Genomic DNA, 15,771 nt, shown 5'->3' on the forward strand with positions numbered 1-15,771 from the left:
GCACGCTGTGGATACAGTTAGTGAGCAAGAGGCGGCCTGTGGCAAACTGGTTTTGTGGGATCGGTTCCAGCTTCTTCCTCCTGATGAAGTGGACAAGGTGCTTTCATCTGTAAGGCTGACCACCTGCTTACTTGATCCTTGCCCATCTTGGCTTATTATGAGCTGCAGAGAGAGACTGGGTGAGGGGATCAAGGCGGTGGTGAACGCCTCCCTTGAGGAGGGAGTGATGCCATCAGCCCTCAAGGAGGCAGTGATAAGACCGCTCTTAAAGAAGCCCTCCTTGGATCCTCAAGTTCTGAACAACTTTCGTCCAGTCTCAAATCTGCCATTTTTGGGCAAGGTGATTGAGCGGGTGGTGGCGGTGCAGTTGAAGGCACACTTGGAAGAAACTGATTCTCTAGACCCATTTCAGTCGGGCTTCAGGCCTGGGCATGGGACAGAAACGGCCTTGGTCGCCTTGGTGGATGATATGAGGAGGGCTCTGGATAGGGGTGAATGCTCCTTCCTTGTTCTCCTCGACCTCTCAGCAGCTTTTGATACCATTGACCACGGTATCCTCCTGGATCGCCTGGAGGGGTTGGGCACTGGAGACACTGTATTGCGGTGGTTCCGGTCCTTCCTCTCCGGCAGGTACCAGAGGGTAGCACTGGGAGAGGAGGTTTCAGACCCGTGGCCACTTACTTGTGGGATGCCACAGGGTTCCATCCTCTCCCCGATGCTATTTAACATCTATGTGAAGCCGCTGGGGGCTATCATCAGGAGGTTTGGGGTGCAGTGTCATCAATATGCGGATGACACGCAGCTATACCTCTCATTCAAATCTTCACCAAGGTTGGCCGTAGAATCCCTGTCCAAATGTCTGAAGACGGTGAGTGGCTGGATGGGGAGGAATAAGCTGAAGCTGAACCCTAACAAGACCGAGGTACTTTTGGTGGGAGACAAGAGGAGGCTGGGGGATGTTGACCTGGTGTTGAATGGGGTACGGCTACCCTTGAAAGACCAGGTCCGCAGCCTGGGGGTCATTTTGGACTCCCAGCTGTCCATGGAGGCTCAGGTGTCAGCTGTGAGCCGGACAGCGCTGTATCAACTCCATCTGATACGGCGGCTGTGCCCCTTCCTTCCCGACCATCTGCTCCCATCGGTAGTACATGCCCTGGTCTCCTCTCGTTTAGACTACTGTAATGCGCTCTACGTGGGGTTACCCTTGAAGACGGTTCGGAAGCTGCAGCTGGTACAGAACGCGGCGGCTCGTCTGATTAAAGGCAGCCGCCGGCGAGATCACATCACTCCAGTGCTGAAGGAGTTGCACTGGTTACCAGTTGTTTTCCGGGCCAAATTCAAGGTGTTGGTTTTGACCTTTAAAACCCTATATGGTTCCGGCCCAGCCTATCTTAAGGAGCGCCTCCAGCAGCACCAGACAGGCCGCTTAACAAGATCAGCCTTGGATGGCCTTCTCTCTGTCCCATCAGCCAGGACAGCTAGACTGGTGGGGACGAGGGAGAGGGCCTTTTCTGTGGTGGCCCCCACTCTGTGGAACTCCCTCCCTAGGGAACTCCATCATGCCCCCTCTTTAATGAGCTTCCGTCGTGCATTAAAAACGTGGTTGTTCAGGCAGGCATTTGGGGTGGGTTAGGGTATTTAAAAAAAAAAAAATTATGGTAGAATTTTATTGTTTTAAATTGTTTTATGGTGTGTTGTACTTCGCCCAGAGTGGCTGGGTGACCAGCCAGATGGGCGATTAATAAATTTAATAAATAAATAAAATGTAGTTCCCTCAACAATTAAGACTAGTTTAAGCGAAGGTGATTGAACTTTAAGTAGGAAAGGGGGAGAGGAGGAGGATTTGTATTTAGTATGTAAAAAAACCCCAAAATCATGCAGAAAGGCCCCAAGTTAACCAGCGCTAGTCTTCCTCTTTGACCCACCTCCAAAGAGATTGCAAGACAGATTTGTGATATGTCTTTTATCAACTCGGTCATTACTATGCTTAAAGGCTTTTTTTATATTACAGGAAAATGAAAAAACTGATATCATGATGTCTACGACCACCCCAACACTATCTACACTACACATCGCATGAAAGACTTCAACCTACTCTCAAAAGACATCAGCAGATAAAGAAAACAGAGACACTGCAGTATCATCAAGTAGATTTCAACTCATTCTCAGTTTAATAACATCTGGGTTACTTAAGCTAAGCAAAAACCTATATGTTATTTGTCAATCAAACAGCAGAGGACAGAAATGAATAAGGAACAAGACAGGGAATTTTAAGCACAAACAATACATTACAAATTACCTTGAAAAGGAAGCACTTTAAATTGCTACACAAAATGTTTAGTGCTGTGTTAGAGAATTTGTACTTCCTTATTTTAACATTCCTTTTTTACATTCCATGATGTATATAAAATCTTTGTACCCAACTCTCCTTGTCACATGTAGATTAAAGCTTTCTTCACACAGAGCTTTTATCCTGTGACTGAGATCCTTCAAGGAAGTTTGCGGGCTCTTTACATGACGCCGTGAACCTCCAAGGCGTCTCCTGCACTAAATGCCCTTTGTTCCATTTTTAAATGGATCACAGATAATGAACTATCAAATTACCCTTGTGTTCCACTTGAGTTCCCTCAGTGAAAAGAGGAAAAGCGGCAAGAAGAGGCGCGAGATCAATGAAAGATAATGGAAGACTCAGATACAGGGAGAAGGAAGGGGAAAGGGGACGGGGGAAAGGAAGCGGGTGAAAAAGGGAGTCATGATCCTGCATTTAAAATGAAAGCAGAAAGCCCTGTTTTAAATGCAGGATTCTAGGCTGGTGAAGAGATGCCCTTTGGGGGAGATTAGCCTCCCATCCCCCAAAACCTTCAACCAACGAGATCCCACTGCCCCACGTCAGCATTAAAAAGAAGCAAGGAAGAGTTGGAATATTCATTCCGTAGCAATGGCTTTAAAAGAATTTCCCAAAATAAAGTAGTAGCCAACTAGACACGAACTTCTTTTTGCAAAACACTGTTGCAAGCCAGAGGCGTGCTGCTTCATAACGATCTTTCATGTAGACAAGCGGTTACTCATTCTGAAATCAACATATACAATGGGGAAAGGGGAAAAGAAAGCAAAGTCAGGAAGATTCATATTATTTCTCTCACATACCTCTAATTTATGTAGAACCAGATGCTGAATTGCAGCATATTAAATTCCTTTATCTTAAAAAGAAAGAAGAAAGGGAAAAAAAGTAGTCGTAGAAAATTATGCCTGTCCTTAACAAGAGAAGGCAGGTCATTTTTCACCATATGATTTATAAGTGAGAAGGGTTATTGTAAGAGTCAAAGCACTGTCATTCACCAATTCTTTATACAGTGCACTTTTCCATTCTGTTATGTTTGTAACAAGGGTAGGGGTAGCATTCCAAGAAGTGCTCTGGACATGACACTGACCTTTTTCTTTTTTTTTAAGACTGCAGTAACTTGCATTAGTAAAGAATAAATTAGGTCAAACTTACCATCAGGATCTTTGAAGGTCAATGTGATGAACTTGCTAGCAACCATGAACATGAATATTACCCAAAAACATGCAGCTAACAGCAGCCACCGGTGGTGCATGATGTCAGATGTGAGCCATATAGCTTCTGTTGGTTCCTGCTTTTCAAAATACAATAAATAAATACATACATACATACATACATACTGTTTTACTATTTTCTGAGTTTATAACTAATGAAACATCTTTCAATTGCAGAATACTTGGTTACGAGGATTAACAGTGCAGACTCTGAACTACCTAATCTATAGTGTTCATATCTCCGTAAAAATAATAAAACTCTAGGTTCAAATACAGATAGACCTCATCCCACCTTATGTCAGTGGTCAGCAACATGGCACCCACAAGTGCCAAGACCCCCAAGCGTGCCCATGAGGCCCCTTGCCCTCCTCTCCACTCACCATTCTTTTCCTGATCTGGAAGGTTAAGGAAGATGAACAGGATGGGGTGGCACCCTTTTTCCCACCTCTGTTCATCAATTGAGCGATATTGCTCCATTTGATTTGAGTAGAGGTGGAAGAAAAAATGTCCTACAAAAAATGGCTTGAGGAGAGAAAGGCACCCACCACCAAGGACCCTTGGGGCAACAAACTCCTTGGCAGTGGTGAGCTTCCCTACCCCCAACTGTTTTTTGGGGCAGGGCACCCTTTTCCCCACCTCTATTCAAGTCAATGGAACAATATTGCTCCATTGGTGAGGAAAGGTCCCCTCCCCAAAAACAGCTTGGGGAGGAGGGAAGAGAAAGAAGACAAGAACACCAGAAGCCACAGGAAAGCATAGCAAGAAAAGCCAGAATCCGGGGGGGGGGGATGCTCCCCACATTTTGTGATTGGCCATGGCTCCCATGGCAATTTGTGGTAGTGCCCAGGACACTTTTTCAAAATGTGAAATGTGGCCATGGGTCTAAAAACATTGCTTACCCCTACTGTACAGATGTAGTTTGTGTTTTTTTAATCTACCAGATGTGAAATTATGATATTAAGTGATCAAACCACGAAAACAGCCTTCCCCAACATGGTACCCTCAAGATGAGCTGGACTACAACTTTGCAATTAATTGGGGGTAGGGGACGACAGACTGCTTGGAACTATCAGTCAGATTTGAAAACACATATAAATGTGCTGTGTTTGTAGGGTGAGCTTTTCAATCTGACACTGAATACACCAATTTTAGAGTTACCCATCAACACTGCTGTTTTCACCAAGCCCACTCAGAACAAATCTACAGAACTTAATATCGTATTCTTTAACTGACAACATCCAAGTGCAATCACACTGCAATCAGAAGTAAGCCCCCATTGAGTTCAATGGGACTTACTCCCAGGTAGTTTACTTATTATACACAGCTACCTGGATAACATCCCACTAAACCCAATGGGGCTTAGTTCTGCATACACATTCATAGGATTGCACTGTTAATGAGCTCTTTTTCTTTTCAAAATGGTACACACTACATTTTTTTCTAAACACACCACATCGGAATAGCACTGGTTTAATTGCTACTGCTGCTGTTTCAAGTCATATGCAGAGCTGAGGTCCCTGACAACACAGCCACTCATTTTTAAACAGAGCCTCCTTATTCAGATGATGAATATAATCAATATTGATACATTTCCTGATTCACACATTTTTCTGACTTTAATTATTAAAGCTTCACAGAGTTCTTGTCAGATCAATTTCTATTATCTGAAGAGAAACTAAGTCAGAGGAACAAATTAACTCTGGGAACATCAATCACATGCCACTTCCATGGAAGCTGTCTGTGTATCACCTAGGATTGACTTCTTCTACAGAATATATGTGATGAACCAGTGACCAGACAGTGAATTAGCAAAAGTGCTAGAAACAAAGTCCACAGTGTGACACGAACATGTGCCAGGGCCTCACAGCAAATTTCACAGGCAGAACAAGTGAGCCAAGAAAAGATCACCTGTTTATGGCTTAGCCCAGTAAGTACATCAGGGCTCCGCCTTACAAGAATGGCCTTCCTGGACTGCCAGTAAGGTAAAGCTGTAAAATACTTGCAATTTAAAGCTCTGAAATCATATTACAACTGAACTGCGGATATGATGATTGGAGCAGATCCTGGGGCCACAAAATAACCTGATTATAAACAAGGATTTCGGACATAGAAATTATACAAAAAACTCACTGTCTGCAAGGGTACTGCTTAGTATGATGTATCGTGTTCAAACAACTGTATTTTTAATGAACTTACATTTCACATCCTGAGGAAAATTATTTACACAGCAGGGATTTCGAATTATGCCTACACCATATTTGGATAATAGATAAGAATCTTGGTAAATCTATGGCTTGAGACATCTTTGACGCAGGTGGCCAGAATGTGACAATGTAATCATTTCATCTTATTCTGCCCTTTGTACAAGGCACCTGGAGAGAGATTTGTATCAGGTCTATATTGCAATTTTCTGAGTCATGGATCCGGGGGGGGGGGGGGGAATCTTCATGACAACGGACTGAGAAGTGCATTGCAATATTATCTGGATTTTCACAGAATCAGCTTTGGTCCATTAGGAACACATGAAGCAAGATAAGCCAAATGTACCACACCTTTAAAATCCAGTTTTATGGGGTCACAAAGCACTTGAAAGGAACATACTTCCAGGTTGGGGGGGAGGAGTAGAACTGAATGTCATCAAACTGCCAGGGCTGCTCAACCAATGAGAGAGGCTTGTTTCCTAGCCTATGTCCAGGCTCCCCCCTGCTACTACATTATGATGACTGGAGAGCAATTAATACACTCCCATATGAGAGCATCCCTCCCCCCAATTTCGCCACATTCCAGCAATCTACCGAGGCATCATTCCTCTCTCCCCTGTTCCCCAATGTGTGCAATTTTGCCTTGAGAAGCCAAAATCCCTGGCTCTTGAGTGCAGCATCCGAAGACTCCCCCAGAGAGCATCTCTCCGCCCCCGCCCCCACCCCATTTCACCACATTCCAGCAATCTGCCATGGAGTTATTGCTCCCACCCCATTTTTCTTGATGTGCGCACTTGAGAAGCCAAAAGCCCCAGTTCTCGAGTGCAGCATCTGAAGGCTCCCTCTGAGAGGAGTCACAACAATTTCACCTCATTCCAGCAAATTGTTGCAGAGTTATTATTTCCACCACCACCCCACCCCCGCCTTTCTCTTGGCACTTTCTCCCCACTTGCAATGACAGGCTCCCAGGACCTCACCAGATCGGAGAAGCGACTTTACACAATATCAGAGATGCAATTTAACACAATAATGGAAAAGCAAAGTAATGCAAACATTAGAGAAGTCCATCATCACGAAGGCTAATGACTGGCAAAATGGGAGTGCAGGGTGATTCTGAAAGCTGGAAAGGCTCAGTGAGGTCACAGCCAGGTGAGAGCCCCCCCCCCCCCCGGCAGAGCTATCATGCCAAAGTAAATGCAGAGGATAGGGGCACACAGCATCAGAAGCGCAGAGAATGCGAATTAAAGAAATAAAACAGAGTAAAAGTAGTTTCAGAAAATCCAGCTTTTCCACTGGAAATCTCTGAGGTGGCTGCAGATTGGCCATGATGTCATCTGCTGCCAATGACCTTGAAATGCTTCCAATTCACAGCAAATGCCTTGTGAGGAATGCCTCCTGGTAAGATTTACTATCTGACCAGGAGAAGCATATAGCCTATTGGACAGTGTTATTGGGCAGGTTCGCACATCAGACTAAGACACGCTGCGAATAAGCCACAGTGGGTTGGTTGTTTGCTGATGACTGAGCTTGCTGTGGCTTTTTCTCCCCCTCTTTTCCCCTCAGTCCTCCAGCCAGCTCTGGCATGTGTCCCAGGTGCCAGAGACCTGTCTTGTCTCCTCATCCTGATCCCCTCCCTGTTCCAATCGCTACCCCTTTTCATTTCCCAGCTTTTTTTCCCCTCTCTGCTTCAGAAGTACACAAATGGGGTCATTTTACTTTCGCCTGTGCAATATGTGTAGCCTTGCCTGGTTAATTTCCTTGTATGTTTCAGCTATCAAAGGAAGCTCCCAAGTGAGAGAAGAAGTAGGGAGGACAATGTCTCCTACTTGGCAATGTAATCCTCTCACTTTTAAGTGTTAACCTGACACCGGTCAGTCTCCTTCTCCCATTTAACACTAGCTGCAGCAGTAACTGCACTGAAATGGAGCCACAAAAGGGGGGGACCAGTATCTCCCCTTTCTGGACTTGCTGGACACTCGGGGAAGTGTTGAATGGGAATAGGGCACTGACAAGCGTCAGTTCAAGTCAAGATTTATCATACATGATAGGAACCTAGGGTTGTTCCCATCATGATAAACCACAGCTTATCGTGATATCCAAAAGCTGCCACTGAAAGAGTGTAGAGGTACTAACGTCAACATATTCTCAGGAAGCAAATAAGTACACAAAGCAACTTTAACTAAAAAAAAAAAGAAGTAATAGTACAACAGTGCTGTGCATTTAGGGCAAGGAAGGCAGTAGAGCCTCAGGGAACATTTCCACAATGAATTTCTCCTGAGCAGACACCACTGAAATAAGTGGAACTTGCACAACAATTATGCAGCAACTCTCATTCATTAATTTTATGGGGATTTCACAGGGGAAATTCCCAGTGGTCTATACTCTCAGTAATTTTTCTGTCAAACAGCCTTGCAGACTTTTTAGCATAAAATACCCTGGTTCAGAACTACTAGATTTGATGTAGTAAAATAAAAGTAAAGAAGAGGAGCCATGCTAATCTGTAACAGTAAAAGGCAAAAGATAATCTGTTTGTTAGGAATATTGTATATTGTTATTACATTTACTTGGCTGTGCAAGACTTTTTGCTATGTAAGCAAAGGCTGTAAACTGCCTTAAACATCTGATAAAGTGGGCAGTAGGCTATGAAAGCTCAGTCATGCCACAATAAACCAGTTACACTCCAAGATGCCATAACACATTTTGTGTGAGCTTTTAAGAATCACGCCTGAGCACACAGAAGCCATGAACAAGACAGCATCACAAAAGCTTGGACCTGAACTCTCTTTCAAACTTCTAAAATACTTTTGCCAGTCTTAGATCAGTGCCAGTTCAAGGAAGAAAAACAGTTATGTCCCCTGCATACTTAAAATTGTAACAAAACAAACCATTCACAGTCCTTTTACTAAATATCTCTACATCACAGAAGTAGATTTAATTTAATTGTTTTTTAGTCTTTGGAATTCTACCCAGCCTTCAAAAGCAACTCATTGTTCTCATCCCTACTTATACCACAACTCAAAATGTAAGGGAAGCTCCACAATTTTTATTTCAAACTTGTTTGCTGTGGCTATGCGAGTTCTGCACTTTAGATTATATGCATGCACACATCTTTAGGTGCCCAAGTAAATACATCTGGGGACTCCAGCCCAGAGACAGATGCACATACATTATTCATCCACACGTTACATGAGTGCTGGGGGAAACACTAGTGTAAAATCTGTGTATACACATTACGTAAGTTTGTCACATAATGCATGGAGCTGCCTTAGATCTTTAATAACCTGAGACAGGTAGAATAGAGGACCCCTAATGTCTTTTATTAAATTTCTGGTCTTAGATTTGCCTTACACTCTGCTCCATGCAATAGAATTACTCTAATATAGTCAAGAATAAGGAGACCAGAATCTACCATATTGTGGTTTCTTTGTTGGGTCTGGAAAATACATTTTATCATCAATCTAAATTACATGTCTCCCTTCAAGGAATCTTTTCTTTAAAGTGATAGGATCCAGCAAGATTAACTGCCTTCTTTTGTCTAAGCCAGTTTTTATGAGACTATGGAGCCATCAAAACATAAATATTTAACCCACTTCTATTTTTCAACAGCTCTTTGCTTGGGCCAAAGGACCAATTCACATTTACATGTAGCAACATGCAAACCACTCCCCCCATGATGTAATCCCACACCATGCCTCGACAGTATATATAAAGAAACTAGGAATCTACCTAAATGTTACAAAAGATGCAGCTACTGTGTCTTTCCTTCTTGTAAAGTCTCAAAGAGCTCTCTGGCCTGGTTCGCATGACACGAGAGCCCAATGTGGCTTAATTTACCCACACGGGTATTGCATCATGTTGGGCACCCGGCTTGCTGTGGCTTGGAGTGTAGTCCCAACCCAGGTAGCAGGGGTTGTTTGAGGGCTGGACAGCCCTCTAATAACCCTAAAATAAGCCATGAGTTATTGAGGATTGTCTAACCCTCAAACAACTCAAGCCAGGAATCCACAGTCGCCACAAAAAAGTGGCACCCATGGGCACCTCACATGACACAACAGCCCTGTGGGTAAATTAAGCCATGGTGGGCTGTCATTTTATTTTTATTTTAGACATTTTATTCTTTTTTTTCTCAAAACACAGGATACAAAGTCTGCCTCGTTAACAGCAGCAGGTATTCTAGTAGAGAACAAGCTAAGGCAACAATTAAAAGGGATGAACAGTCTTCATGAAGGAAGGGGAACTACAGGGGCAGCCAAGAATATAAGTCTGAAAAATCACACACGTGTGGAATTTCCCCTTTTGCACACCTTAGCAACTGTCAGACTAAACAGGGAGGCGTTTTCAGAATCAGCCAGGAAATACTGAGCAGTATCCAGTACTGCCACTCTGCCTCCACTGGTTCAATTGCGCTAACGAGAACTACCACTAGTGCAGCAGGAACTAGCACTTTCAAAAGCAACCCCAGAAGCAAGCAGGAACTCTAGTTTCTGGAATGGGACAACTCAGCAGAGCCCTTCTGCGAGCTCCACTGACCCACGCCATTCCAGAAACGAAAGTTTCCTCTCGTTTCTGATAGATTCGAAGAGCCCTAGGTTCCCACTGTGTTGGCAGTAGGGCCCATTAGGGTGCGAGCAGTACTGGATACTGCTTACCATATTTCTAGAATGCAAGTTGTATTTAATAGTATAACATGTAAATAAAACCAGTGGCAAGCCATGCAAGGGGGCAGCGTTAAAGCCTGTAGGATGAGTTACATCTGGGGTCCATCAGACCCCATTTTTGCAGGCCTTTGAAAGCTCTGGAGACCCATTTGTTTTCTTTTGCTTTCTCTTGAGCTGTGTTTTATGTTGATCAGCTTTTAGCCACATTCAATTGTTTTAGCTGCAATTGCCTTAGTATTTTCTGGGCTGGATGTCTGTTTATTATTATTATTGGTGTTTACTAGTTTGATTACTGTTGCTCTAGTATAGTATTGGGCTTTAATATGTAAGCTGCCTTGAAAAGGTTGTACCCTTAAAAGCACCCTAAAAATAATTACAAATAAAAGCAAATGCAACTCGATAGCAAGGGAATGGGGTTAATTACAAAAGTTTACAACTACATTCTACAAAAGTTTTTCAAAATAAAATCTGCACCATAGGCCCAAATTTTTCAATTCTCTAATTGGTATAAGATACTAATTAACTGGGATTTGCACAAATGTGACATATTGTTCATTGGTTTCACGTTATGATCCCTCCACCGTAGGCCCACATTTTTGAGTCCTCTAATTGGTATAAAACTGAAAAAATGAAGCCTATGGTGAAGGGATCATAATGTGAAACTAGCAAGCTGTGTGAAACCAGCACAGACATTTAAAGAACAAACGGTGACCCCTCCCAGTAATGTCAGATTCAGAACTCCTACAGTTATTGGGAAGAACATTTGACTCATTTCACTTTATTCCACTGAATCCTCACTACCTATGGCTTAAACAACAAAGAGTCTTGTGGCAACTTTAAGACTAACACATTTATTTTGGCATAAACTTTTGTGGACTATAGTCCACTTCCTCAGATCCATGGGGTATTATAGAGAGTTTAAAGTTTTCATATGCAATCACTTTCTGCATTTAATTTCCTTCTGACCTCACTGTTTACAATCTGCTCCCCACCAGCGCCATATGTACTGTATAAAAAACTGAAACTCTCCATAATACCCCATGCATCTGATGAAGTGCACTTTAGTCCACAAAAGCTTATGACAGATTTTTGTTGTTGTTGCTGCAAGAGAGCTACTTTCTGGAAATCGCAACCTACGGTTTGACAGCTGCCTGGACTATCAGGAGGTTGTTTCATTTACAGCACAATCTGTGTTTAATGGGGCTTATTCCTAGGTAAGAGGGTATAGGATTGCTTCCATAGTTTGGTAAGAAACAACAGGCCTTCAGAGATTATGCCCCTGGATAGTCACAAAGAGCCAAAGACACTTAGGGCGCAATCCTATGCACGTTTAGACAGAAAAAAGTCCTACAACTCCCACCATTCCCCAGCCAGCATTCCCCATGGCTGGCTGGGAAATGCTGGGTGTTGTAGGACTTTTTTCTGTCTAAACATGCATAGGATTGCACCCTTACACATTCTTGTAAACCAAGTTCCCCAACATTAAACTTCAATTTTTTGCATGTATTTGTGTGAAGCTAGATTGATTCAAATTCAGCTTTTTCCCTCCGCCCCCCAACTTCCATTTTAACAGGAAGGAATCAAAAGTGAATATATAATCTGACTTTCACATCGAAACTTCTAAGGATAAACCAAGGCTTGAATTCAAGCATCCATAGTTCCAACATAGAAGGATGGATACAGCGGAAGTTAAGTCGTGCTTTAGTCCCACTGAAATCAAGAGAGCAGTTAGTCATGACTAGGACTAACTCAAGTCCCATTAATTTCAATGGACCTAAACTGCGACTAACTTTCTCTGCATCCAAACCAGTATCCTCGCAGGTTTCTATTTTTATAGTACTTACAGTGTTTTCAAATGTGAAAAGTGATTTCCAAGCCCCTCTTACATCCTCATCACAGCCACCCTTGATCCTTCTATTCCTATTTTACAAATAGGGAATGAAGAGAAAGAGTAGCAGACTTCCTCAATGCTATTCTTCTGAGCCTCTGGCTGAGGAACATTTCAAGGGTGACAAAACTCCCATATGGTAAGCATATTTCCTATACAGAAATATCACGGAACTACATGTAGAGTGTGACATCTGACAACAGTACATACATAAGATTTGCCTTGCTGGATCAAACTAAGGTTCATCTAGATCAGCTTTCCCCAACCTGGTGCCTTCTAGATGTCTGCAATTCCCATAATTCCCACCCAATACCGGCCAGCCATATGCCTCCAAAAGCTCAAAGCAGCATACAATGGTGACAAACAGCCACCACTATTTGTTCTAAACATCTGCCACTCACATTCTGTTCCTTAACATGGAAGGTCCATTTGGCTACTATGGCTAATAACAATGGATAGATTTTTGTCAAATATTTTTAAAGCTATTTGGCAAGTAGCCATCACCACATCTAATTAATTCCAGTGGTTAATTATGCACTGTATTAAATGTTTCCTTTCCTCTGTGTCAACCCTGCTACCAGTCAGTTTCATTGTATGATCCCAAGTTCTAGCACTATGCAAGAGAAAAATGTCTAGTTAGTCTGCCCTCTCTAGTTATTCATGCCTCCCCCTAGCTGTTTTTTTTTAAAGAACTAAATAAAAAGCTCCCAATCTCTTTAGTGTTACCCATAATATAGATATTCCAATACTCTGATCATTTAACAATTTCCAGTGGGGTAGTTATCTTAGTCTGTTGCAGCAAAAACTACAAAGACTTGTGGCACCTTAAAGGTTAAGACATGTATTATGGCATATAAGCTTTCCATGCAAAATGTACTGATGTCTCAGGACAAACTTCATACATCTGATAAAGTGCACTACAATCCACAAAAACCTATACCATAATACATTTGTTAGTCTTTAAGGTGTCACAGGACCCTTTGTTTCCAATCACGTTAGGCTGCCATTCTAAACACGCATACTAGGAAGACAACCCCACTGAAAACAGTAGGATTGATTTCCAAGTAAACATGCATATGTTTGCACAGCACATTGCTCTCTTCAGTTTGGATGACAAAAATGCACACAGTGGCTGCGCTAAACAGGACAATATTATCAGTTTATATAAAATGGCATTTCAGCACTTGCAGTTTTGTTTTCCTAACCTTTCCTAATATTTGGTTTGCCTTTTTCCACTACGGCAGCACACTGAGCTGACAAATATACTGTACCTTCCACTACGACCTCGAGATTTTTCTCCGGAGTAACCAAAGGCACGTTTGGCCCTCCCAAGGTGAAGCGAGCACTTTTTATCACTTGGCAGAGTGCGCACTTAGCTATGATGCCCTCCTCCATCTGCCATTCTCTTGTCCAGTCACCCGGTTGACAGCATCCTACATGCAGCAAAATGCACACGTGTGTCCAATGGATGAATGCCACAATGTACAGACGGATCCCACACTTCGGCAAAGGTGCTTTCCCTGTGCGAATTTTGTCACGCTCGAAGCAGCCCAGCCTCCCACCCCGCGCAGGGACTTGAATCTCAGGCTTATCCCCCCGCCCCCGATTAAACCCCCGTCAGCAAATGCAGCTCGAAGAGCGAGGTACTTACTCCGTAATAAGTGCCCAGGGGTACTTCGCTTGTCACAGGAGCAAGCCTCTCTGGGCGAGGGGACAAGCCATGCACGCCCACAGGGCCAAAGACCGGCGCTCCTGCAGGCGCAGGCGTCCTATCATCCGCCGCTCACTGGTTACATCCCCGCTGGGCCGCTGGGCAGGCCGCCTTCGCCTCCCCCGTCCGCGGAGAGACGAGGGGAAAGCCCCGCTGAGAAGCCTTTCCTTTCCCGGGCCCGTGTTGCTCAGCAACCCAGAGTCGCGTCCGCCCCATGCATTGCCTGCCGAGCCTGCTGCCCCCGGGGCCGCCCCGCTGGGCCCTGCTGGTGCAGCGTGAGCCGGAAAAGCGTCTTCCCTCAGGAGGAGGCACCCAGGCTCGGCGGCGGCGGCGGCAGCTGCATTACCCCTTTCTCCCCCTGCCTCCGCGGCGACAAGCTGCAGCGGGACCGCCCAGCCGCGCTTTCTCTTCAGCTTTCGTTACCAGGCCCCGCGGAAGCACGGGCGGCCTCTGCCTCCATTTCCTCACCGGCCCACAGGCAGCTCCACCGCGGCTCGCAAGCTGCGCTGCCTCCCCGGGCAGGAGGCGGGAATGGAAGAGAAGCGGCGGGGCGGGCGGGCGGCCGGGCGAGCGAGCGGCGTTTGCCCGCCACACACGCGGCGCAGCGGGGGGACGACGACAAACGCCTCCCGGGCGCAATGCGGACTCAGTCCCAAAAGGGGGCGGCCGAGGGAGAAAAGGCGATGGGCGCCTCAGTCATTGCTTGCAAATCCCAGAGAGGGAGTCGGGCGCGGGCGAGCGCCTTGCGACGCCAGAAAGCCCGACAGATTTATTGTGGCCTCGGCTTTGTCTGGTGGACTGCGAAGTGAGCTTTGGCCAGCCAAAGCTTATGCTACAATAACAGCGTGTGCAATCCTACGTAAGTCTATTTAAAAACAAGCCCCCTTGAGTTCAATGGGTTTATTCCCAAGTAAGTGTGTATAAGATTATAGCCTAAATGTGTATGTCTTTAAGTGAAGTGAAAACGTCTCTCTCTCTCTCTCTCTTTGATGAAGCACTATGTCTAACAGACCAGGATCTAGCCCACAAAAGTGGTTGCAACATTGAAGGCACTATCCTATGCGTCTTTAGTCAGAAAAATGTCCCAGAACTCCCAGTGTGCCTCAGGAGTCATAGGACGTTTTCTGCCTAAACATGCATAGGATTGCGCCCTTCAGGTGCCACAATAATAAGGGGGCATCCTGCCCCCATAGCCTTCATTAGTAACTCTTCCAAGGTGGGGTGTGGGGGGGTTTCCCCTCAGCTTCCTCCCATCACCACCACCTCTGTAGCTAACACTGACTAGGCCACTCAGCCCTATATACATTTAGGGTCTCCAACCTTTAGAGGCCATAGGGTACATTTGGAATTTTGAGGAAGTGTCATAGCTGCCATCCCAAAATGGCTGTCATGGGGTACCCATTCATACAATGGCTGCTGTAGTGGGCACAGATAGTCACAAAACACTCACTGCCTTGTTGTGGTGAAGGGGCTTGTGTAACTCAGTGAAGCCATAAGCTATGCTGTGCAGGGCCACCCAAGACGGACAGGTCATGGTGGAGAGTTCTGACAAAATGTGGTCCACTGGAGAAGGAAATGGCAACCCACTCCAGTATTCTTGCCAAGAAAACCCCATGGAACGTATCACAAGACTAAAAGATATGACGCCGGAAGATGAGCCCCTCAGGTCGGAAGGTGTCCGATATACTACTGGGGAAGAGCAGACGGAATTTCCAAGTAGCGCCAGAAAGAGTGAAGCGGCTGGACCAAAGCTGAAAG

General features: G+C 44.8%; 1 protein-coding gene across 2 annotated transcripts in view; it reads right to left on the reverse strand.

Annotated features, from left to right (window-relative positions):
* The window catches only part of CHST10 (carbohydrate sulfotransferase 10), a 34,754-nt gene extending 20,086 nt beyond the window's left edge, over positions 1-14,668 (reverse strand). Inside the window, exons 1-2 of one of the 2 annotated variants that reach the window (XM_084844416.1) lie at positions 13,954-14,668; positions 3,497-3,635 (exon numbers count right to left, since the gene is read on the reverse strand). In XM_084844416.1, coding sequence (XP_084700542.1) covers positions 3,497-3,596 — 100 coding nt within the window. In that variant the 5' untranslated portion in view covers positions 3,597-3,635; positions 13,954-14,668. The remainder of the gene's footprint in view (positions 1-3,496; positions 3,636-13,953) is intronic. The other variant, XM_084844415.1, reaches the window with a different exon arrangement.
* Between the last annotated feature and the right edge of the window lie 1,103 nt (positions 14,669-15,771).

Source organism: Heloderma suspectum, chromosome 3 (genome assembly GCF_057233095.1).
Source record: "Heloderma suspectum isolate Gila_16-S chromosome 3, 16-S_ref, whole genome shotgun sequence".
In the NCBI taxonomy this organism is placed as follows: domain Eukaryota; kingdom Metazoa; phylum Chordata; class Lepidosauria; order Squamata; family Helodermatidae; genus Heloderma; species Heloderma suspectum.